We start from the raw sequence: 26912 nt of genomic DNA on the forward strand, positions 1-26912 counted from the left end.
TATTAAAGTGTTCCATATTTACAAAATGTAATTATAGGATGAAAGCATTATTTTGAGCATAATCTCCTACCTGCATGGCCTCAAAATTAATAAATGTAAATTTAGCTGATTATAACCTCCATATAAAACTTCTTCCCACATTCTTTGTCTGGTTGCAGTCAAGCATCTCTGAAACTTCATTCATTCTCCACTCACATCCATCTCTACCTAATTCTCGTTCTAAATTTTCCTCCCGTGCTTTTTTTTGTGGTCATCCTGACCATAGTTGCCTTAGTTCATGTTCTTTGCATCTCTTGTCTAGTCTAACAGCATCCAATAGCAGTTTCTGTAATAATGGAAATACTCTATATCTGCTCTGTACAATATGGTGGTCTCTTGCCACATGTAGATAATGAGTACTTGAAAAGTAGCTAACGCAACTAACACACTGAAATTTAAATTTCATTGTACTGTAATTAATTTGAATTTAAGTAGACACATGTGCTTGGTAGCTATCTCTTGGACAGCATACTTCTGTACTCTAGTGGGAGTTTCCCACTAGGTTCCACTGCTTTCCATCTTGTACTCAAATTTGTTTCCTCACTCATTCATTACCGTGATCTTTCTAAAATACAAATCTGGGGGCGCCTGGGTGGCTCAGTCTGTTAAGCGGCTGACTTCAGCTCAGGTCATGATCTCACGGTCCGTGAGTTCGAGCCCCACGTCAGGCTCTGTGCTGACAGCTCAGAGCCTGGAGCCTGTTTCAGATTCTGTGTCTCCCTCTCTCTGACCCTCCCCCATTCATGCTCTGTCTCTCTCTGTCTCAAAAATAAATAAACGTTAAAAAAAATTTTTTTAAATAAGTAAATAAATAAAATGCAAATCTGATGGTATCCCTTCTGTGCCTTCATTCCTTTTCCCTAGCATAGTCTTTGCTTCTATCAAGACTTACAGGGCTCTTTGTGACCTAGGCCCTTGCTGAATTCTCCAGCCCCCTTTCTGACTCAGAGTTAATGCCTGGTCAGTACCTATTGCCTTTCTACATACTCTCCTTTCCACATAGGTATTTAGCTCCTACATGTCCTTTAAGAATCAGTGCATGTTGGGGCGCCTGGGTGGCTCAGTCAGTTAAGCAACCGACTTCGGCTCCGGTCATGATCTCATGGTTCGCGGGTTCAAGCCCCGCGTCAGGCTCTGTGCTGACAGCTCAGAGTCTGGAGCCTGCTTTGGATTCTGCATCTCCCTCTCTCTGTCTCTCTCTCTCTCAAAAAGAAATAAAGATTAAAAAATTAAAAAAAAAAAAGGAATCAGTGCAAGTCTATGAAAAACTTTTTCAATTCATCCCCATCCAGGACCTCTGCTATATGTTTTCACAATGCCCTACAAATATATATATCCCCCAGTTAACCACATTATCTATCCTGTCTGTTATTTACTCATGGTGATGGTGGTGGGATTTTCGATTTTAACCAGACTGTGTGTTTCTTGAAGGCCAAGGACTATTTCTATTCGTCTTTATTGCCTAAGAACATGATTGGTAAGCACTCATAGGCTCTGAATACATAAGGTGAGATGGAAATAAGGAGAGAATAAAGAAAGAAAGGAGGAATTAAACCAGTTAATATAAATATTTTCTTTTTAATCTTGGCTGTCCACTGTTTGGGAATTTCAGTTTTCCAGTTAACTTTATCTACTAACCATTGACAGCTACTGTAAATCCAAGTTGGACATATTTTTTTGGATGGCTTTCCGATGAACAAGTGATATTTTGAATTTAGGTTGACTGTACAAAATAAAAGACAAAAACTATATGTCTTCTCTTCATACCCAGATTGTTTCAATAAGTCAAGTTGTTTTTCCTTTTGCTACAAGTCTGAATCTGACTATATGGACTGGTGACACAATCATGGACTTTCAAAGCCAAAAAACAGTCCAGCTCCATCATGGTTTGGAGGAGGAGACTGTACGCCTTGCTACTGATAAGTCAGTAAATGAGTGGTGAAGTCAGTCAAACCTCTTATGTGTGGGCACTCATTCTAAAAGTTGAAGTCTGGGAGGCAAGGCATTTAGTTTTACAAATACCAACTTCAGAAGAGTTCATCAAAAAACATAACAATGATTTTTTAATAGATTCAACTTAAAACAAAAGTTACAAAGACGTGCTGTCTATTGTACTTCATGTTGTGTCAGTTAAAAGCGGGGTGCGTCATCTGTCTTTGAACGATGACCATTTTCAGTTGGAAGGTAGGGAAGTCTGCCTTATCTCAAAAGCCCATGCCTTTGGGCTTCTGTTCAGATGGTATCAGCTGGAACAAATAAGCTGAGAGTGCATTTACTGTTTTTCTGCACTAATCTCAAGAACAGTTCCAAAAATGGTTTGTCAGCAGCCGAACTGAGTGCAGAATCTATGGGCATGTACATATTTCTCCTCACAAGAAAATCACTTTCTAAGTTTCTTAGAAGTTGATTACAATATGCTTTTTTTCCCCTCCTCGAAAGTTAGATAAGTATCAGAATTTATCATTTTGTACTTTGAAATGTATTCCTAAACAGATAAAGAAGTGCATCAGCACTGACAAAAATGTGGAAAGGCCAAGCTAAATGTATAGAGGATATGATCCCTCCAAACAACTCTGTCTCATGTAGACAAAGTGAGGTGAAGAACTGAGCAGTTATCCAGGGAATTTGTCTGGTCTGAGTCATGAAGTTGACAGTTCAGATATCCCCTTCCCAAACAATTCATGCCTGATTTTTCTGAAAAACTAAAATAGCAGTAACAACAAAGTTTGAACTCTGTATATTCTGTCATAAGGCAGAAAAGGCTTTCAATGGTAAGTCACTAAAAGGGAAGTCGAACCCTTATGTCTCATACAGTCAAGATCATTGTGAACTCTTAATACCAGCCACTTTTCAGAACAACTACCCAGTAGATCCACCACCACCACCATAGAGCAAACATGTTTTAGTGTAACCTCTCTGCATCATTACTGCACCATGTTTTGAACACAAAGCAAGTTATAGTCCGCTGAGGAGGTAGATAAGACAGTGGAACGTAAGAATCAGCACTGTACACCCTCTCACCAGTAAGACTGTATTTGTCACAACATTTTTGATTGCAGATGATAGAAATTCAACTTAAACTTGCTTACAAAGGATTTTTAAACAATTTTGTTGCAGTATAATTTGTATACCATAAAATTCACCTGTTTTAAGTGTACAGCTCGATGAGTTTTAGTAAATTTACTGACTTTCTCAAATGTAACCATAATCTAGTTTTAGAGTATTTTCTTTACCCTTTGGAAGAATTTACTGGCTCATGTATCTAAAGATTCTAGAGTTTGGTCTATGGTCTATACAAAATATCACAAAGACTTGATTTCCCATGGTTTCTTTCTTGGGCAAAATATTCTCCGGTATGAATGAGGGGTAACCCTTGGCAGATCATTTACTATTTTAGTAACTAGCAGAAAATGTTTACCTCTTGTCCAGTTTTTTTAGCAAATGTCTTAAGACGACTCTCATTTACTCTGATTGGCCTAGAGGAAGTCACACGCACACCCCTGAACCAATCACTTTAATCAGGAGTATGTGATATTCTGACTGTTCATGCCTGAGTCACATGAATACCACAGCATCTAGGTGATGGTGTTATTACCACCCAAACTATGTGGTCTGAGAGTGGAGAGACAGGGCTTCCCAAAGGAAAATCAAGTTTATTAGGAATGGGTGCTAGATGTTTCTAGCAGGCTCATAATGGAGGTCTACTCCACAGGAGAATTCAATGATCAGAACAGTTGTTGCTTCTTTCCTTTTGAATTCCCTGTGATGCCTTTTATATAGCAAGTGCTCTGGAAATATCTGCAGCCTGATAATGTTTGTGCTAAAACACAGCAGACCAAAATGAAGGAATCTGTGTTCCCTTATTTTATTGTTTGGGAAGCCTTTACAAAAACTAGGAAGATGATTAATATGCTTAAAAGATGATAATTTGGGGCTCATAATATAAGAAGCTACATGGGTACCTGATGGTTAGGAATAGTTGGATACGTGTAGGAACTTAAAAGCAGGCTGCAACCAGACTCGTGCCCTGCATTTCGTCTTTCTTCTATGTAGAAAGTTGCCCTTTCTTAATGCCTTTTTCTCAGAAGAGTGACCCTAGTGAATAACCTGGAGTTAATTCAATGGTATAACATAAGGTAGCAGGGAAGCTAGCAAGCACATTGTAATTTATATCTGCCAAACATTTTTTTCCAAACTATATACATCTTTATATATAACATAAAATAATGAGAAATTCCAGAACCTTTGGAATAAATAATTCAATAGCAGTGTACATCTTGGAGTATACTGCCTGTAGAAAGAAACAGTTGAAAATTGCAAAAAAAAAATTTGTATCTTAAAAGCAAATTTTATACTTAATTTCATGAAAGGAAAATGATTGACAGCAAATTTTGGCATCTAAAGAAATTTTATTTTCCAATGACTTTTAAAGTTTTCTTTCTTGACAAGGAACTTCAGGAATGGCAAGGTATCTCTTTCTTAATTACAATGTGACTATTAAGATGCTGTAAAAACTTGCAAATTAGGTTGTAAATAGCAGCAATCAAAGCATTAACTCTCTTAGCCACATTTCCTAAGGTGCACTTATTTTACGCTACAGATAGCTATTAAAAAATAAACCTGAATGCTTACCTAAGAAGTCCAGTTTCCTATTTTCCAAGCACAATGGTATAATTGTGGCTCTAATTTATAGCATACTTTGTAGGGTTGCTGATTAATTATACAGACCTCCTGATGTTTTTTATATTATTTTCAACTTTGTGTCTTTCTGCTCTTTGACCACTACAGAGAATATCCATAAATCACTTATTACTAAGGTTACCTCATTTAAAAAAAAAATGAATTTGCTATTAGCATCAGGTTGCTCATATATCGCTGTAAGTGTTCATAATCTCTCTGTTTCTTATTTTCAGACCCCCCCCCCCCCACACACACACATTCACTCACTCCCAGGCACAACACTTAAAATAACGCTTCTCATAAGTAATTGTCTGACTTTTAGCATCAACCCAAGGCAAACATGTCTAACAATTCTGTATCACTTGGCCTGAGATCTAGGACACCTCAACAAAGCAACAAAGTGTACTTTGTTGGGCATAGTATTAGCCAACCTAATTCTTTACCTGATGAGAGATCTCCAGTTTGAAAATAATTGCAGCGTATTTGATTTGTTGCTTGAGGTTATCAGTATTTTCAGGATTACTATATTCTTTTCATTATTCCTTTGAGTTTAACATTTACATGAAATTACTGAATTTTCCAACAAATGTGGCATACTGATTATTAGGGAAGGATTTGCCAGAAAACTTTTTTATACATACATAGGACAAATATGCTCAGATAGTATCCTGCCCCCCCCTTTTTTTTACTCTAACTAGGTAATATTCACAGTGATCTGTTCTCTTCAACACCCCTCCCCATATATTCTTATCAAACTCCCCTTATCACTGTCATATCTAGATTACTGTGTTCCGCCCCTCAACTGAGACACCTTTAATTATAAGAGCTTCCTGCTCCTTTCTTAAGTTCTTCACTTTTTCTGTCATCGATTTCCCCTTGGAATTAAGAAAAGGTCCTTGCAGATTTTGGCTATTAAATAGGAGAGGACACATATATCAATTCCTTAAATGTTCTGTCATCATGAGAATTATTTATTGAAACCCATTACCTGTGTGATTTTATAGTTCTCTTTAGCTGGTTTGTCTGAAAAGAAAAAAGGCTCTTCCTTGAAAAGAAATAGCTTTCTTTTTCATCTAGGGGAAAAAATAGTACAACACCCAGGTCCCTGTCTACATTTTTCACATGACACTTGGTTACTTATTTGTTGAGAGAAGAGAGGATTGCTACAAGGATTTGGCTTCATCATGGAAATTTTCTCCCATATAAAATAGACCTGAAGGTACAGAGCACATACAAATAATCCCCATGGGAAAAAAACACCCAAGTATTAACTTCAGCACATAGAGTCCTTTTCCCGAGGTTTATAGAAAACAGTAAATATAGCTTTACGCACCTTCATGAATCAAACTTTTGGTGACATCTCTGTTTACTCCAGGACAGTGATTTCTCTTTACAGTTTTGTGACATGGAGAGGCTTTAGGAGAACTATAAACTTTGAAAAACAATGTGCATAATTGCATTTGAGCAGGGGCAGGGGTAGTGGATAATGGTATAATCGACTTCTGATTGTTAAAGAGATCTCTGACTTCCACCCACCCACCAAAAAAGCTTAGAAATTAGGGTGTTTATCCCAAGAGGTATGCACCAGTCTCTCTCAAATTGTCAAGACTAAATGAATTTTAACCCAGTAATCAACATATTTACTATATGCCTGTCTGTATATAAAGGACTAATGAAATGATAAGGCAATAGAAGGAATTCTAAGACTTGGACCCTGATGCCTGGAAATTGTTTGGAGAGGTGGGGTGATGGGATATTGGCAGTATGTGATAAATGCCATGTGAGTAGATCTGACAGCTTCAAAATGTCATGAATTTGCGATAATGGGACCTGCCCAACACAATTTGATGGCCCACTTGTCGTCATTGTGTCAAAGGAGCTTTATGTTGGGAGCATGGTTGAAATAGGTGTGTGTTTAACAAAGTAGAAGACTTGCATGTCTTTAAGTACTCGGATAATCTCAGGCAGCTCACGGTATACAGACATTAAATGGCAGTGAATCACATAGTTCATTTTTACTCCTCTGAAGACAAGGGAAAGTCAGTTTGGTCCTAGTATGTATGAAGACTTTTGAAACCCTGGGTAATACCCCTTTGCCAAATAAAAAGCAGACTGTTGGGGTGCCTGGGTGGCTCAGTCGGTTGAGCAGCCAACTTCGGCTCAGGTCATGATCTCACAGTCCCTGAGTTTGAGCCCCGCCGTCGGGCTCTGTGCTAACAGCTTGGAGCCTGGAGCCTGTTTGAGATTCTGTGTCTCCCTCTCTCTGATCCTCCCCCGTTCATGCTCTGTCTCTCTCTGTCTCAAAAGTAAATAAACGTTAAAAAAAATTTTTTTTTTTTTTAAAAAGCAGACTGTTAGCTCAATATCCTGGGAGATAACCACACCCAACTAGAGTGTAATACCTTGGGTATGTTTTTACCATATTTATTTCTATGGTTGGTATATATCAGGAGTGGTACTGGTTTCTATCTATATAGTAGCAATATGATGTTTTCTTTATTCAGTTACTTTAATTTTAACCTTTGAGCCACTTAAACAAAATACTATTAATTATGATAATGCACAAAACAATAATAATAAAAATGATCATTGCAGCTAACATTTATTATGTGCTTACCATGCACTACCACAGCTACAAATGTTTCACAACTATTTTCACATGTAACCTTCTCAAAAAAAACCTATGAAATAGATGTATTATTATTATGACCTCATTTTAGAGATGGCAAAGCTGGAATATGGAGAAGTTAAGAGGCTTTTCCGAGTCACAAATCTAACAAACATTGGGGCAAGGATTCAAGGATTCAGGTAGTACATGAGCAGGGCAGAAATTAGGAGCATGCCAGGGTGTTCAGGAACGCTTGTACTGAATGACCAACAAGGCAATCCTGAGTTTCTGTTCTTCTGCAGAAGGCCAAAATACTAAGTGCAGTTGGTGTTCAAGGTAGGGAGGGCCTTTGAGAATTTTAGCTGGACCCTGACTATGGTGTACTATCACTAACATGCAGGAGGTAAGAGATTCCACTTTGCTTTCCTCACTTAGAAATGTTATAAAGTTCTGGGGTGAGTGGTTGAAACAAACAGACCCTGATCTTGCAATTCCCAAAGGGTTGAAAGTTGCGTCCATGATAAAATGACATATTTTTCTAGCATGGCCAGTATTGCTGTTTGTTTTGTAGAAATGTCCCCTGCTTACCAAATTACATAATCTATATAGTGGGCCTCTCTTTCTAATGAATAATTAATATTCTCTTCCGGGCATTTTAGTTACTTAGGGGTAAGGGAACTATGATTGCAACTTCAACTTATATTTTTATACATTCTTTACTTTTGCTTCTGCTTTCACACATTAGTGTGAACACATATTTCTCAATATTAGAAAAGGCTATTTTGACAAGTTTAATTAGAAAGCAAAAAAATGTATTTAATTATAAGCAAAGGTGTAATGGCAAATTTAAGGAAATCCTCTTAAATGTGGTTATAATGTTTTTTGCCTTTTGTTTTATTTCTTTCTTACACCCAACAACAGCACGGGATGGCATAGTAGAAAATGTACAGGCTTTGTAGTGAGATCTTAGTTTGAAACCTCATTCTTTACTGACTACATTGACCTTGGACATTTTAATTCACTTTCCTAGATTTCATTTCTCTCATCTTAAAAATTGGGATAATAATGCTTCTTGGGATTACTGTGCAGTTTAAATGTGATAATGGTGCAAGCATCCAACGGCACCTGGTAGTGTGAAATAGGTGTTTGATAAACTTTCTCAGTACCTTGCTATGCACAACACTCGACATGGAGTACTTACAGCCATCCCTCTAGGTCTTCTGGTCTGCTTCTGTGCATGTCTTCTTTGTTTCCAATTATGTCTAAAGACACCTTCACTTTGCTATTAAATTATTCTTTTACTAGCTGTTCTAGTGTCCTAAGAGATTGTTATATAAAACATTTTGAGTACCTTGTAGTTTAATAATAAGATTTTTTCTCATTATACAAGTAATATTACTTATTATGATGCTTTGATAAAAACACATAGAGGTGTAGAGAATAAAATATTGTATTACTTTTCTGTCCCTACCCCATTCATCTTCACAATGCCCTATAGATTTATATTGAAATTGGCTCAGGTGATAACAGTTCTGGAAGAAAGGAATTCTAAATCTTGTATTAATGGAGATGCAGATCCTGCATAAATTAAAGGTAGCAATTTAAGAAACAAATTTTAGACAAAAACATGTCCTTTATTTCTTTCTTCCCCAAACATGGTATTTGGGGTGTTTTTTCCTTACAATGTCAATAAAGAAAATTTCAAAGTCGTATCCACCCAAGGAAAATGTTTACATCTGTCCATACTCTGTGTCACAAAGAGTAATTAAAATTACCTCCACAATTAACTCTGTGATTTAAACACTCAACTATACCTGGGAAGACAGTCCCTTCTGGGTTATTTTGCGAAGCTTTTAGAACTATTGTTCAGGGGAAGTTAAAGTTGGATCAGACCAGGTTAAGCAAACACAACTTTATTCTCTCTTTCGAGCAGTGCTGGAGGCAAGGGCAATAATAGGATCTGAACTGCTGGTTGTTCTTCAAGCGGACTGGAATACACAGGTTGTTCAGTGGTTTATTAAACTCAAATCTTACGACAGAAAGCAAATTATCTCTAAGGGAACTTTGTCACCAAGGTGTCTGTTCAATAGCAATGTCTATTGCTGCCACCGAGACTACACAGAAAGATCAATGACAGGTTGGCCTGAAACTGCCCTTGAAGTAAGGATCTTCCCACTGACCTTCATTTAAATTCGTAATCCAAAACCCTCTTTTCTCAAGATGGGGAGAAAAGCCATCTTCTGGGGCTCTCAGTTGACTCTGTATCCACTGCACAGTCTTTGTACAAATAAGGATTATTCCCTGTCTCCATTAGGCCGAGAATTTCCATGTATCTTTTAAAATTCAGTATGTAAACTCTGGCAAATCCCAGTTAAAAGTTTAATCAGGGTTCTCCAGAGAAACAGAACCAATAGCATATATAAGAAAATATTTATATAGGAATTGGCTCACCCAGTTATGGAGGCCAAGAAGTCCCACGATCTGCTGTCTGACAACTGGAGATGCAGGAAAGCCTGTGATGTGATTTAGACAGATTCCCCAGGCCTTTGAACCAGTGGAGCTGATGGGTATAACTCCTAGTCCAACTCCGAAGTTCCAAGAACCAGAAGCGCTGATGTCCAAAGCAGTAGAAAATGGGTGTCCTAACTCAAACAGAGAGAGCAAATTCACCCTTCCTCCTTCCTTTCAGGCCCTCAAAGGATTTGATGATACTCATCCTTGGCGAGGGCAATCTTCTTTACGAAGTCTACTAATTCCAATGCTAAGCTCTTTTAGCAACACCTTCAAGACTCAGAGAAAATAATGCTTAACCAGCTATCTGAACATCCCCTAGCCCAGTCAAGCTGACACAAAACTATTACCAAAACAACAACAACAACAAAAAATACTAAAGTGAAAATACCTTTAAATTTTATTAAAATAGATAGCCAAATTCTAATGAAAACAAGTGTTTGTTTTTGTTTTTGCTTTTCCTTAAGAGCAAAGTTTTGCTGGGTTGTTTTCTTGGTTTTGGGTTTTTTGTTTTTTTTTTGGGGGGGGGGGTTGGTTTTCTTGGCTGTTTTCTATAGCACACCAATGCCAGTTCATCTTCCAGGCTTTCTTATTTCTCAACTGGCACAAAGCCAGGAATAGCTCTGCCAAGTCAGTATGTCTTCACCTCTGTTGGTCACAGGCTAATTCTCCAGTTGATAGGTTGAATATACAAATCTGTATCTATGTCTCTTCATTGCTGCTTCATTCCTTCCAAGTTTAGACTGTTTCATGGGTGTTGAAATTGTAAAATTGTTGTACTGCCGTTGCCTCAAGAACAGGTGAAGACAGTGCCTGTCTCACAAACAAGATGGCTTTCATAAAGAACTTCTTAGAAAACCGTATGTTGCCATTTTGGTATAGACCTCCTCTATATAATTTTGACTATAATTTTAATATCAAAATAAGAATTAATTGGCCTGTGTAACAACAACATAAAAAGGATTGAATGGAAGATCTACTTTAGTCCAACAAATTAAAAAAATTGGATCACTCATATGAGGACTTTAAGAGACAAAACAGATGAACATAAGGGAAGGGAAACAAAAATAATATAAAAACAGTGAGGGGGACCAAACAGAAGAGACTCATAAATATGGAGAACAAACTGAGGGTTACTGGAGAGGTTGTGGGAGGGGGCATGGGCTAAATGGGTAAGGGGCACTAAGGAATCTACTCTTGAAATCTTTGTTGCACTATATGCTAATTTGGATGTAAATTTTAAAAAATAAAAAAAATTAAACAAAATTATAAATTAAAAAAATGGATCAATTAAAAGAAGAAATTGAAATTGTAGGTAGGCCCTAGTTTTTGTTTTCCTATTGGACTTTTATACTTTTATACAGTATCCATTACTACACCAAAACTGACCTTTATACTGCACATTTGACTGTTAATATTTCACCTAAATAACAATAATTTCAAGTCTTTTGAAATGTAGCTACTGTTGGGGAAAAGGACCAGGCCCCATGCATGAGAGGGTGTTGGCTGGTGAGCATGAGCGGGGTGCTAGGCCCGTGGAATCAGACACACTCCTCTGCATCACATCCTCTTCCCAACCTCTAGGACTGTAGAGTAGGCTCTGAAGCTGCTACCTCAGCCCAGGTCAACAGTCATGGTAGATTTCCTTTCTTGATACTGTATAGGTTAAATAATATTACCCTAGGGGCACCTGGGTGGTTCAGTTGGTTGAGCATCTGACTTAGACTCAGGTCATGATCCTGTGGTTAGTGAATTAAAGCCCCACATCCATGTGTCAGCACAGAGTTCACTTCAGATCATCTGCTCCTCTCTCTCTGTCCCTCCCCCATTTGCACTGTCCCCAAAAATAAATATTAAAAAAAAAATAGTACCCCCCTAAGGTTCATGTCTACCAGGAACTTCAAAAGGTGAGCTTATTTGGAAATAAGACCTTGCAGATGTAATTGAGTTAAGATAAAGTCAAACCAGATTCAAGTGGGTCCTAACCCAATGACTGGTGTCCTTGTAAAAAGAGAGATATTTGAATATAGACACATGTGCACAGAGGGAAGACGATGTCAAGAGACACACAAGAAGAATGCCATGTGATGTTAGAGGCAAGAATTCAAGTGATACTTCTATAAACAAAGGAATGCCAAGGACCAATGACTGTCACCCGAAGCTAGGAAAAAGGCAAAGAAGGATTCTCCCTCTGAGCTTCCAAAAGGAACCAGTTCTTCCAGCACCTCGATTTCAGACTTCTAGGCTCCAGATCATAAATTCTTGCTGTTTTAAGCCACCCAGTTTATGGCACCTTTCTCTGGCAGCCAGAGAAAACTAATATAATACCCTGTTCCCCCTCCTGCTCCTTGCTTTGGTCTCTGTGAGGTGTTTCTGGTATGGGGAGAATCCAAAAAGGAGGAAAATGTAGCCTGTAGCCTAAAGGCTACCCAAAAGCCCTGTTCCATTTACTCAGCACAGGGTGATAGCTTAAAGTAATCTAAAGTGATCTCAAAACCCCTCAGGAATAGGGTAGAGACATTGATGAGCTCTTGGAGCCAAGGTAGGAGCTACAAAGTCTAGTGACTGCTTAAAGGAGCTACTGCTTTTCCCCTCCAGCTCACTGGTGCCCTACAGGAGTGCCGTGTGGTAGTATCCCATTTTCCCATTAATCACAACTAGCTAGGAATGGGTTTTTACATGAAATCTCCGAATTATTTGGATTAAAAGAAAATTCGGGGGCACCTGGCTGGCTCAGTCGGTAAGCATCCGACTTCAGCTCATGTCATGATCTCAGTTCACGAGTTCGAACCCCGTGTCAGACTCTGTGCTGACAGCTCAGAGCCTGGAGCCTGCTTTAGATTCTGTGTCTCCCTCTCTCTCTCCCCACCTCTGCTCCTCATGATCTGTCTCTCTCACAAAAAATAAAAAAAAAAATTAAAAAATTCAATGCAGAATGATGCATACACATCTGTAGCTAGGCAGTCCTTCCTTTGACTTAAAAATGAGGCCCTAGCTGCCTGGCGGACATGTGCCTAGCCTGATACTGTGTCTTAAGGTATAGTGACCCCTGGTTTAGGGATGTGTGACTTAATTGCCCTCATTCTAGTACATCACTGTCAGCCTCTGGGGTTAGGAATCCTATGCCATCTCCACCATTCTGCCTGTTGGCTTGAGTTCAAAAGTAGCAGTACTTATAGTAACCATGTTTCAAGCTTTAGAATATATTTTAGCCCTCCAGGAGTGTTAACCTCTTTTGTAATTTGTAAATCTGTTCTTTCAAATAGCAAATGTGTTTTCTGGAACTCCTCATGTGTAAGAGAAAAGAGAAGCCTCTTATGACCCTTTGAAATTTTTTTAACTATGCATGATTTTTTTTTAATTTTTTTTTAACGTTTATTTATTTTTGAGACAGAGCATGAACGGGGGAGGGGCAGAGAGAGAGGGAGACACAGAATCGGAAGCACGCTCCAGGCTCTGAGCCATCAGCCCAGAGCCCGACGTGGGGCTCAAACTCACGGACCTCGAGATCCTGACCTGAGCTGAAGTCGGACGCTTAACCGACTGAGCCACCCAGGCGCCCCTAACTATGCATGATTTTAAGTGATTTATTTTGTCCGTGTTCTAACACTATTAAAGATGACCTCAGGGCGCCTGGGTGACTCAGTCGTTTAAACATCCAACTTCGGCTCAGGTCAAGATCTCACAGTTTGTGAGTTTGAGCCCTACATTGAGCCCTGTACTGACAACTCAGAGCCTGGAGCCTGCTTCAGATCCTGTCTCCCTCTTTCTCTGTCCCTCCCCTGCTCACTCTCTCTCTCTCTCAAAAATAAATAAATGTTAAAGAGGACTTAAAAGTTAACAGAAGGTGCCTGGGTCTCTCAGTTGGTTAAGTGTCCAACTTCGGCTCAGGTCATGATCTCACAGTTTGTGGGTTCGAGCCCCACATCGGGCTCTGCGCTGATGGCTGTTCCAGATTCTGTGTTCCCCTCTCTCTCTGCCCCTCCCCTGCTTGTGCTCTCTCTCTCTCCCGATCTCTCTCTCTCTCTCTCTCTCTCTCTCTCTCTCTTTCAAAAATAAATAAATAAACATGTTTAAAAAGTTAACAGTTTGAACCCTCCATTGTGTGGTTGAAAGGAAATTATTAATCCCCAATACCCCCCTTTGCAGGAGGGGAGAACTGATTTTCTCAGTTGTACCTTAAAGTGTTTTACTTACAAAGTGAGTGTTTCCAGACAGGTGAGGATGCGCCTCGTCTATCACCAGCAGTTGGGCTTCCATTGCAGAACTGCCTTCAGAATCATGGGTCACCATTTGGGGATAACCCTTCTCTTTAGGGTGATGGAATATTGTGGAGTTGGCAGCTTTTGTCATCCGTTACTAAAGCCCCCAAAAAGAAAGGATCAGCATTTTTAAAGGTCCAGTGTCCCCAGACTGGTTTTGATTAATAGGACTGACAAGGTCAGCTCTTCAATGGCCATAACCCAGAGCCTCATATTAAGAAAGAAAGATTCAATTTATCTCATAATTCCAGATATGTTCCTATCCTCTGTGGATCTGAAATCTCTAAATGAAGTGGAGGAATAACTGCTTCTCTATGCAATGTGCAATTTACTGTGTTGTGAATTAGATGACCTCTTTTCATGTAGGGAAAATGAAGTCCTATGTCACATCTTTATTTTTACTACTTGCTTCTTTATCATTTTTGACTTTTCTCTGATACTATCAATGATTTAAAAGGAGCCTACAGGTAGGTCAGGGCTAACCTGTTCTAAGCCAGGAACAGATTTACATTTTCAATTCCTTTTATCTAACTCTATCACTATTCATGAGTATTAGAAGGAGCTCAGAGTTCATTATCAAGCTAATAGCTATGGGTCAGTCAATAGTCTGAAACAGGAAAACTGAAATGAAATGGAAACTTTGAAATCTCATCAAGAAATAAATGTAAAAATACAACTGTCCTTGGATTGGAATCAGGCACTATATTCATGGAAAAAATGAATATAGAAATATTAGTCAAAAAACTCTTTTTCTAAGTTGGTATAGAATCCAAATTGAAAGGAAGCAAGTATCTAAACATTTGTGTTGAGTTATATTTCAAATGTTTCTCACGTTAGTCTAAATTAGCACCCCAGGGACAAATGCTAGCTTTATGCTAATTACCCACTTATAAAAATCCCATAAATTCAAAGCAACAAGTCATTGTATACTTGTATACTTTATCTGCAGAAATAAATAGCAAAAAGTGTATGATACAGCTGTATATAAAAGAAGATCAGGTCACTTTTTTCAGACTCAGAAATACATGGTCATTCCTCTATAATTGAGTTAACCAGTCTTCTGGCAACAAATTCTAAAGAGGTAGCTGTCAACAAATCATCTGGTGAACTTATTCTCTCCTCTCCACTTTCACTACCACTATCTCCTGAACAAGTTCACTAATTTCTCTAAGATATTGGGATCTTCCAATTGCAAGGGATTAAAACCAAATTTCTGGTATCTTAAATTATTGCCTTGTGTAACTGGGGCATCCAAAGGAAGCTTCTGGCTTAGCCATGATCAGAAACAGGGGCTCAAAGAGGTCATAAGTTCTCTCCTCTCTCTCTCTCTCTCTCTCTCTCTCTCTCTCTCTGCCTCCTGGCCTCTGCTTGTCTTCACTTGACTTCCTTTAGGCATGCTTCCAGTGGTGGGTAGGATGACTGCTAACAGTTCTAGATTTCCATCTCCAAATGTAATCATTCAATAGAAAGAGATTGTTTCCTCAAATAGCTGCTGGTTTTGCTAGCATGCCTAGCCCTAAGCCAATCACTGCAGATGGGGGAACAGGGTCTCCTGATTGGCCAGGCCCTGGTCCTTGCCTATCTTTATACTGTGAATAGCATGGGAAACAGATTCCCTACCGGCAAACGCAGTGCCCTTCCTAGTATGCATGTATAGAGATGTGTGTGTTACGGTATTTAACACATTGACATCATTTCTAGGTACGTAATTATCTAAGGTCTTTCTGCTTTATGTAGGCCTGGTGCACAGGAGGTGTTGAGTAGATATCTTTGAATAAATGAGTCCAATGTAACTACTTGATGTTGCCCACATGCTTCATTAAGCATAATAATGTTTTATAGGATTTCAGAAGGGCAGAACTACTTGGTAGTAGTCTTAGCCTTAACACAGTCCTTTGTTAATATCTGAAACAATGGATTTAGGAGGCTACAGAATTTTAGTTTACAGAATATTTGGCTAGTGCACTTACATGGCACATTTCAAGTGCCTGGCATTGGTGTCAGCACTGCATATCTTTATAACACCTTGGGAGATCGTTACTTTTATTATTCCATTATCTAAATAAGGACACTTACATACAAAGATAATAGTCACACAGTTCATAAGTGGCACGAGGCTGATTTGTGCTTAGACGGTATAGTTTCAGAGTTTATGTTCTCAATCAGCACACTATATTGCTTGGATAAGAAGGTGGTTCAATCTCACAAAATTCCATGTTATATCCACATCTGGATTATAGCTAGGAAAAATAAACAGTCACAGCAATAGGATATAATTTAATGACAGATACTAAAATTTACTCCTTCTACAGATTATCTCCCTCACTCACCTTTTCCATTGTCCAGAGTTTAAGTCTTGGAGGCTTAGTTCTTACCTCTTTGTTAAAAAAAAAAAAAGTGGGGCATGGGGGGATATTAAAACACTTAACCAATGTCAGGCACTGAAATATTAAAAATGAGTAGTTAGTTTGTCAAAATTACTTTGTCATTTAACAAAGCTTAAAGGAAATTGGATAAGGAAGCTTTGAGTATAAGGGGCAAAGAGAGCCTTGAGAGAGATTGTGTAGAGCTAGCTGGGTCCCATAGCTGGATAGCAACAATATGTTGGGTGCCTTTTGTGCAATGGATATACCATCATTAAGGATTCAGGGATGCAAAGGACAGTGGGAAATGGGAAAAACATTTATACAGCATTTTACAATTAATAGAACCTTTCACGTATCTCATTGTAGAAGATAATCATCATAGTAACCAGTGACATTAAAAGAATAAAAACTAGGGTGCCTGGGTGGCTCAGTTGGTTGAGCCTCTGACTTCGACTCAGGTCACGATCTCACATCTCATGAGTTCGAGCCCCACGTCAGGCTATGTTCTGACAGTTCAGAGCCTGGAGCCTGCTTCGGATTTTGTGTCTCCCTCTCTCTCTGCCCCTAACCCACTCGCATTCTGTCTCTGTCTCTCTCAAAAATAAACATTAAAAAAAAAGAAGAAGAAGAAGAAAAACTGATGTAGACCAGTAGCTCTCTATTGGGGATGATTTTTGCCCCCACGGAACATTTACCCATATTTGGAGATATCTTCGATTGTCACAACTTGGGAAGAGAGGCAGAACGACTAGAATGCAGTGTGTATGGGATAAAGATAGTGCTAAATATCCTTCCAGGACAAAGAATTATGTGGTCTAAAATGTCACTAGTGCCAAGGCTAAGAAACCTTAGCTTGGACATAAGTAATTGGGTCAGGTCACATACTTAGCAAGAATCAGAGTCAAGTCTAAGACCAGGTGATCTGATGACAAACTCTTTACTTGTTTTCTTATTCATATCCTGTTGGCATTAAACACTATTATACAGGCAGTGGTTTTAGGTTTTTGGAAATTACCACTTGAAATGGTAAAATTATTAACAGGCCTTTGTGCTTTGAAAGAGTCACCTCACCCCTTAGTGTTTAATATGCTCCAGATGTATGTTACCTCGTGGAAGATGACTCCATATCCAAAACACAAATGTCACCCTCCTTACTGAGATGTTCTATGTTGGCATTTCACAATTTCCAGAGAATCGTTTTATAAATAGGAGTATGATTAACTCATTTAAAGCTATTTTTGTGATTATTGAAGGAATTAGGATTTAATCACCACTCTATTTTTATCAGTACATCTGCTCTTGGGCTAATGGGTTATCATATGGTCTTTATTGAGCAACTGTTATGTGCGTATTATGGTGTGAATGAATAAAGGGCCTCCTTGTCTGCCTCTTATATATTGATTTGGGAGGACTCAGTTCATTTGTGTATTGACCTCAGTTTGTCAGATATAGTAGTTGGAGTGCAAAAAGCAGGCTGACTTAATTACTATATTAAGGAAAATTATGTTCAGAGAATGTCCCATTTTTCCCATATGCACAAAAAACTAAGTAGGAGGACAGTTTTAAAGACGAAAGAATAACAGCAACAAAATGACTGCCTAGTACATACCAGGAAATGTGCTAGAAATCCCACTGACCTTATCTTACCTAATTCTTGCCTCTGATCACACAGGTAGAGCTGACAGCACTGGAATTAGAACACCCATCCTTCTGATTCCAACATCCTATATAGGGTGCGTCTGCCTTCATACCTTCTTATCAGCCTGAGAGTCATCAGGAAATCTGTAGCTGCTCCATCCCTAAGGGCCTTCATGAAAAGTATATAGAGGATTTTCAAACCAGTATATTTTAATCTTCACCTGTGGTTTTAAAATGACTAACCAAAAATTCTATTAAGTGAAGCTGTGACCAATCTAGACACCTTGTTTCAAATATTTGTAAAGAACTCTATTAGGGCTAGCACGAGTGCACAGTGGTTTAGCCACTCTGAATTCTTATAACATATTACTGATTTTTTTTCCTAGGATATTTATTTATTTACTTATTCACTCGGTCACTTAGCAGATACTTACAAGGCATCTACTAAAGGTTATCCTAGGCACTAGTTCCTAGAGGTTAAGTCATAAGATAAACACAGTCTTTGCCCACAGAGAAGCTCATGTGCCGTATGGTAAGACAGCTAACAAGTAAGCAAGACTTCTAGATTGTGTTTGAGATGAAGAAAAAAAGTGGCTGCAAGAAAAGAGAATAACAAAATAAAACAAATCCACTTTAGAGATATGAGTCTGTAAGAAAAGAGCTGCCTCTGAGTTGAGGTCATGAGAGGGTGAGAAGGTGGTAGCTATGTCCTGGTGTAAACGTAGGCAGAGCAGCAGATAGAAAGGCCCTGAGGTGGGAAAGTGTCCCAGGCGCTCTAGGGACTTTCAGAAGGCCAGTGTGCCTATAGTTCATTGAAGGATAGAAAGATTGGAATGAAATCAAGTAGGCAAGAGAAAGGCAAAGGCCAGATCCTTCTGGGTTATAGAACAGAATTTATTCTGAGTGCACTGGGGTGCAAGGAAGGATCTTTAAGCCTGAGAGAAGATGTAATCTGATCTATATTTTAAAAGATCACCTGATCGCTGACTGAAGAATAATAATACATCTGAGGGGCAAGAGTAAAAATAGCAAATCATATAAGAGGCTGTTTTGATAGAGTAGATGAGAAGGGGGAAGCAGAAGAGATAGAAATGGGTGAATTTGAAGGATAAGCTGGAGGTTCAGCAGACATTTACCTTGAATGGGCCACCTGTGTACATTTTTTTTTAGTTCTCTGACTGGTGTCCCAGCCAGGCTACGTGTCCTGTTCATCTCTGCACCTTCCTCTGCTGCTTAGTTCTGTTGAAAACAGGGTTCTCTACAATCTTTCCTGTTCCAGTCTTGTGTCTCTCAGTGAATGTGTTTCCTTCTCAGGTGGTAGATATTTGTCACAAATTGTGGGCCCTGAGATGTGCCATCCCCATTTGCTATTCTGCCATTGTCATACCATCTTGTGGGATATTTTAATTTATTTTTAATTCAGTTCTTGCATTTCATTAAAAATGTATTGCCTGACATATTTCAGCAAATATGCTTAATAATAGCTCATTTAAATTTAAGCCACTCATCTAGAAGAAAACATTTTTTAAGTTAATTAATTAATTAATTAATTTGATGTTTATTTATTTTTGAAGCAGAGGAGACAGAGCGTGAGTAGGGGAGGGCCAGAGAGAGAGAGGGAGACACAGAATCTGAAGCAGGCTCCAGGCTCTGAGCTGTCAGCACAGAGCCTGACACAGGACTCAAAACCACAAGCTGTGAGAGCATGACCTGAGCTGAAGTCAGACACTTAACCCACTGAGCCACCCCAGGCGCCCCTTAAGTTTATTTTGAGAGAGAGAGTGCATGCATGCACGCTAGCAGGAGGGGGGGGGGGAGAGAGAGAGAGAGAGAGAGAGAGAATCCCAAGTAGACTCTGGGCTAGTGCAGAGCCTGATGTGGGGCTCAATCTCACAAATCACAAGATCATGACCTGAGCGGAAATCAAGAGTCTGACGCTTAACCAATTGAGCCACCCAGGCACCCTTAGAAGAAAACATTTTCAATGAAAATGAAATGGCCAATCAAGAGATTTTTTTTTTTCTTATACCTCAGCTGTTTAAAGACTAACATGAAGGGTGCCTGGGTGGCTCAGTTGGTTAATCATCCAACTCTTGATTTCAGCTCAGGTCATGATCTTATGGTTTTGTAGGTTGAAGCCCCGCATCGGGCTCTGTGCTAACAGCATGGAGCCTGCTTGGGATTCTCTGTCTCCCTTTCTGTCTGCCCTTTCCCAACTCACACTTTCTCTATGTCTCAAAACTTAAAAAAATAAATAAATAAAGACTAATGGTGATCTACAATAAGCCTTCCCTATGCATAATGTGGTTAGAGATGCCGAAGACAGAGAATGGTTACAACCTATCTAATGTTTCTAATTTATTCCAACAGAATGTTGGGATCGTTTTACCAAGATAAGTGTTAAAAGTGCTAAATAAGGCATATATCCTAATTATATTTATGTGTCTATAGATAAATACCCTAAATAAAGATGAGGCTATCAAGTGATATAGCCATGAGTTAGAGTTTGAAAGATGAGGGAAATAATTTTCAGTTAGTCATATGAGTTAAACTTACCATTTTTGGTTTGTTTTAATTTCAGAATTACCATTTCTGAAGATGGAAGCCTCAGAATTGTCAATGTGACTAAGTCAGATGCTGGAAGTTATACCTGTGTAGCCACTAACCATTTTGGAACTGCTAGCAGTACTGGAAACTTGGTAGTAAAAGGTAATGACTAACCCAGAGAACACATACATTGATATACATGTTTTCATTTCTAGTATTGCCATCTCGGGTGTCAGGATGGCTGAGTGGTCTAGGGAGCCAGACTCTAATATTGCTATCTATAGAAGTGGCATCATTCATTTTAATATGTACAGATATTACTGTGTTGCTAAATTAATACATCATGCCAAACATGATATGATTAATGATTCTTAGAGAACTGTTGGTAATGAATATGATTGAAAGGCTATCTTATTTCAGCATCATCCAATACAATTTTGAGAATTACAGCCATTGTATCCATTATACTATTGTAACGAATGTTATCTTCAATCCTTTAATTAAATTTCTTTCAAGTCTCTGTAGATTTGAAATTCATGTCTAGGAACACTGTGCTAACAAATTAAAAACCCATGACTCAAATACTATTTTTAGCCAACATTGTTTAAACAATGACATTGGCTATTTTTAAAAGAGCTACTCTGGTTATTCAGAGATATGGATATGGATTATTATACCAATAAAGGGCTTTGATCACCTCTGTGCTTTTTTAGTCACCCTGCCAACCCTCTCAGTTTTGAGGAAATAAAATTTTCCACATAACCTTAGTCTGGGTGCTTTGTAGTATATGACACAAATTCCTTTATGCCCTTAGCACAGCACATGATATGAGTCTATTCTATCACCCGATTGATGGGATGGGCTGAAAGTACTAAATTGCAAAGTATGAGATTTTAATTTACATTTTATTTGCATTTCTATTATTTCCTGGCTTATAGAGTCATAGAATTTTTGAGTTGAAAGGATCTCGGCAATGGATGATCTGACTGGGGAAGATAAGGCTCAGGTTGGTGACTTTCTCAAGGTCACCAGTAGTGGAAGAGGGGTGTTAATCCAGGACTCCTGTACTAGGAAATATTTTTAATTATGTTTTCTTTTTCTATAATAGATTTTTATAAAATAGATATTTTTGTATAATAGATATAGATGGGTCACATCATATTATTTCCTTCTTCCTCTTTGTTGCTCCTTCTGTGAAGTAAGATAGCCTAAGAAAAATAAAAAGTATCTCTCTATCTATCTCAATTGTAATTTAAAGAAGAAAGATAACAACTATCTAATTGCCTATTTTGGGGTCATTGGAAATTGGAAAGATACTACCATTTAGAGAAGGCTTTTTATTCAAAACATACTTATCTATGCACACAGAAAAACTGGAAGACCAAGAGTCAGAAGTAAATCTGTATTTAGATTAACTCCACTATTTCAGTCTGTAAATTAATCACTCAGAGCAATAGCATGGGCATAGACTATGTGTGCACTTGATTTCACAGGGCAAAGAGAAAAAGAGGTTAGATAATATTTGTAAATCAAAATTCCAGCTAGAGGTCTTTGCTAATTTATGGCTTTCTCAGCTGCAGAAGGAAACAGTGATCAGCTAGGACCAAGAGGAATCCCAAGGTTTCAGAGCTGGTTAATGGCAGAGCTGGGACCTAATTATAGATTATTTGCTAGTTATAGAGATAGAAGAGAGTACTAGGCAGTAGTCTTAGGTAGTGATTAAGAGACTGGGCTTACAGGCAGAGAGATCTGGCTTTGAATCTCATTTTTCTCACATACTAGCTCTGTGACCTTGGACTACATAATTAACCTGTGTTGGGATAATAGCAGTGCTGACTTCTTAGAGTTGTTTTGATGACTGTGATAATCCATGTTAAGTGCTTAACATAATGTTTGGCACTCAGGAAATATTAGTGGTTGTTTTGTTGTTGTAGCTTATATTTGAATAAAATGGCTGCACATACATTCTGAATCTTGTTGAAATGAACATTTTTGAAGTTGCCACCACCAGCCCATTAGAGTAACTAGCAAAGAGAACTGCTGAACCTGCCATCAAAAACATGCCCGAGAATGTGAAAAATTATAAACACCTAAGGCTAGAAACCACTTTTTGCTGTTGTATATTGCTGTTTTTGGATGTTTTTATATGTGGTTACAAGTTATGTCCTGTGTTTGATAAGCCTTGATTTCCTTGGCTTTCAAGATGGTGGACAGAAAGGAGTGTCCTGTATTTCCCATTAGAGTTCATATTCCAGCCATACAACCAGTCCCAGGACACTCCATCCCCAACCATCCAGATGGTTCTCTGATGCCTGTCTTGTGCCAAATCACAGCACAAAACTTGCCAATAAACCAGTTATGAAATATGCCATATCCACCCCATGGTTGGGGTGGATATAAATGTTGCTGAGGTAGGAACATCCACCTTTTTTAAGAGATTAAATACTTTATTTCTAGACTTCTCATTAAATGCAAATGGTGATTCCCCAAGTATAGTGTAAGAGACAGTTTTAGACTTCATACTTGCACTGTTTTTTGTTGTTTGGTTTTTTTCAATAATTTGTTTCTTACAATGTGTATTAGGAAAATACTAGTTTTCCGTTCATGGCAATGATTAAAAAACAAACCTCCTTTTAAAATATGTTTAAGTAAAGGGATGCCTGGGTGGCTCAGTCGGTTAAGCATCTGACTCTTGATTTTGGCTCAGATCGTGATCTCACGGTTCATGAGTTTGAACCCTGCATCGGGCTCTGTGCTGACAGTGCAGAGCCTGCTTGGAATTCTCTCTCTCTTCCTCTTTCTGCCCCTCCCCTGCTCCTGCTCTCTCTCTCTATCTCAAAATAAATAAAAACTTAAAAAAAATAAAATGTATTTAAGTAAAGAAGTGAGCCAGTATAAAGAAAAATGTTAAGTATGTGTTATTATTATGAGACAATACACAAAATCATAAAGATGGGATATGAAGATTGGGAAAGATGGTACATTGGCATTTTACAGGATAGTTTTAGCGGACTTATGGAAAGGATTTAGAGGGACATATGACAGGATCAATACCTGTTTTGCTGAGGCACATGGAACACTTAAAAACTAAAATGTCCTGATATAGGGGGGAACGAAAAAGACTGGCAGGAAGAGCCTGGTAGCCTGTGAAAGTGGAAGGCCAAGATCTGTAGGTATGAGCCCTGGGGTCATTGGCTCCCTGCCAGGGGGAGTTCATTTGTTTAAAAGCCAAGCTCTTTCTGGGCTTGGCTGGTGGTGCTCCATTGCAGTCGGTTTTTCTGCAGAGGTTCTCTGCTTCTTTTATTATTCTTATAGGTGAGAAGGGGGAAAAAAAGAAATATGAGTTTTATCTGGTCCATATGTTCACAGAAGTTAGCAATCCTGTTACTTTAGGTAAGGTCAGAAGGTATTTGAGAGAACATTTATCTCCCGTTGCTTGGTTCTGACTCCCATTAGCATTAATGGGAAGTACATGTGTGTGCATAGGGGCATCCAGACCACCAGGTCGCTGTGAAGGACATTAACATAAACCGAGAAATGCAATTTAGAAATCTGCCCCATAAAGCACGATAAAGGCAGAGAAAACCATTCTGAACTCCATGTGAACTGTGCCAAGTACTGAATCGCACATCATAATGCTTCAGCCCTGTACCTTTAATGTAAATGTAACAGTTTAGCCTGAAATATGACTGAGCACTGTATTTTAATTCAATTTTGAGGTCTACAAAGGGACTAATTTATCAGAGAAGGTGTTCTCTAACCTTAAAATGTGCTTGTATTCGTTTTGATCTCCTCATATGTAGGATTAAAACACCGTGAAGGTCAGACATCAGAACACATCTTCCCTAACCTTTTTATAATAATTCTGTCATTAACAATGCTTTTAAAATCCAATTCTCTTTCTCCTCACCCCCACCACTGTGTTTTCAAGGGAGGCCGGAGATAGTGTCAAACACAGGGTCAGTAAGTAAGCGGGTGGGGGAGAAGGAAGGGATAAATCCACTACAGCAGGTACAGGAGGTTTAAAATAAATCTCTGGCTGGCAACCATAAAATGGATAAATATTCAGATTATGCATGAGCAGGCTTCCAAACTGCAGAATTCTGACAGGTGCCCAGGGGGCTCTTGATTATCATCCCATCATCTGAATTTCTAAATTTTACTGATATTATTTTTTAAGCTAGTTATAGTATATTTGGGATTTGGTTTGCTGTTTAATTTTAAACAAGAACAGTTCTCATGTCAGACCCCTGAATCCTACCAGAAAGCATAATATTTGACCTTTCAACCAAGAGGAGCTTTAGCAATTGTCGACATCATTAAAAACTATACAGAGGGCAGGCTGCATTTGCATGCAATATTGTACTTACTAATTCATTTTTATCTCTGTAGCAGAGTAAAAGGCATGCCGTTTCGCATGATACAGTGTCTTTGCTGTACAGGTTTCATATGAGAGATATTTTTAAGTAGCACTCCTAAAGAAGGGCAACTTAGCGTATTTGTCTTCAATGTAGTTCAGCAAGATAACTATGGTTATAGCAACCCTAGCTCCTATTGACAACCTCCAGGCATGAAAATGAAGTGCAAGGCTTTAAGCTGTGGATGTTATTATCATAGTTATCTTGCTGAACCACAACCAAAATGACCTTGAGTAAGTCTACAGCTGGTGATTCCAGACTATACTTTGAGAAGCTCTGTCCTACATCAAAGAACTTTGCACATGCCGCATCGCAAATGAAAGTTCATTAGAATGCTTAGCAGAAATATAGATTTCCAGTGTCCTAACCTAATAAATCTAAGTCTTTAGGGATAAAGAAAAAAAACATTTTTAATAAGCGCCCTACTTGATCTTGATATATATGCTATATTTTCAGGGGTTGGCAAATGATGGCCCATGAGCCAAAGCCAGCTATCTGTTTTTGTACAGCCCAGGAGCTAAGAATGGTTTCTACGTGTTTCACTGGATGAAAAAAATTCAAAAGAATAATAACAATTTCAGACATGTGAAAATGTTATGAAATTCATATTTCAGAGCCTGTAAATAAGGTTTCAGTGGAAGACAGCCATGTCATTTGTTTACATATTGACTGTGGTTATTTTTACACAACTGCAGAATTGAACAATCATGACGAAAACCATATAACTGCCTACATAATTTTCTCAATTTTGCCTCTTAACCAGAAAAACCTAAAATATTTGTTATTTGGCCCTTTCCAGAAAAAAAAAAAAAAAACTTACTGATCCTTTCTTTTATGAGTTTTTTATTTCCCTAGACAGATCTTCAATACTTGGTCTGAGGTATAGCCTTGCCAGGTTATGCAGTACTGGGAATTTTGACATCCCCTTGAGTCTGATTACAAGCTAAAATTGGTGGGGTTAGTTCTTTCACAAGACCTTAACCTTACCCCAGTATCAAAAGGGTTGACCTAGTACTTGGATATAAGTTAAAAATCCAGAGAGGCAATTGGATCATTGATTGAGAGAGAGGAGAAAAAAACCCTTGGAAGACACTAGAACAATGTATTTGATCTGATTCTCAAGGAATGAGAAGGCCTTACGCTGATGGAACCAGACAATTAGGCCAGGGAGAGTCCTAAAGCACAAAATGTGTCAACTGGGGTTTATCAAGATACTTATCTCTTCCTGAACTTTTCACTGTCACCAGCCTAAATCATTTGAACTGTTTCACATTTAGTTTACCCATGTCTCTGGCTGCAGGTTGTTCTTTTACTAATAATTTGTTTTTTTCTTTTTAAGTTGCCCTCTATACACGTTTTACCCTGTTTTCATCTGAATTTTAAAATATTTCTTAATAGATCAAGAAATAAAATAATTTTTAAAAATTAAAAATAAATAAAAAGACTTATTTTTGTTTTCCAGATTACATTTTTTTTCTATTCAGTGCACAGAATTACTTTCATAATAAAAAAAAATTGAACTTTAACTATCTTTGATAGAAAAAAGATTCTGAGTAGAATTTAACTAAGACCTCAAATACTTGGGGGCACCTGGGTGGCTCAGTCATGTAAGCATCGGGTTTTACCTCAGGTCATGATCTCATACTTTGTGGGTTTGAGCCCCGGGTTGGGCTCTGTACTGACAGCTTAGAGCCTGAAGCCTGCTTCAGATTCTGTCTCCCTCTCTTTCTTCCCCTCCCCGGCTGGTTCTCTGTCTCTATCTCACAAAAAGAAATAAATGTTAGAAAATTTAAAAAAAAAAGACCTCAAATACTTGTAACAAGAAAATTCTCATTTTCCATTC

At 38.4% G+C, this 26912-nt stretch overlaps 1 protein-coding gene across 7 annotated transcripts in view; it reads left to right on the plus strand.

The window, feature by feature from the left end:
- CNTN4 (contactin 4) overlaps nt 1-26912 on the plus strand; it is a 907777-nt gene that overhangs the window by 819735 nt on the left and 61130 nt on the right. For all 7 annotated transcript variants that reach the window (XM_047849694.1, XM_047849690.1, XM_047849689.1 and 4 more), the window contains one exon: nt 20686-20813. In XM_047849694.1, the coding sequence (XP_047705650.1) occupies nt 20686-20813 (128 nt within the window). The remainder of the gene's footprint in view (nt 1-20685; nt 20814-26912) is intronic.

The sequence above is a fragment of the Prionailurus viverrinus genome, chromosome A2 (genome assembly GCF_022837055.1).
Source record: "Prionailurus viverrinus isolate Anna chromosome A2, UM_Priviv_1.0, whole genome shotgun sequence".
Taxonomy (NCBI): domain Eukaryota; kingdom Metazoa; phylum Chordata; class Mammalia; order Carnivora; family Felidae; genus Prionailurus; species Prionailurus viverrinus.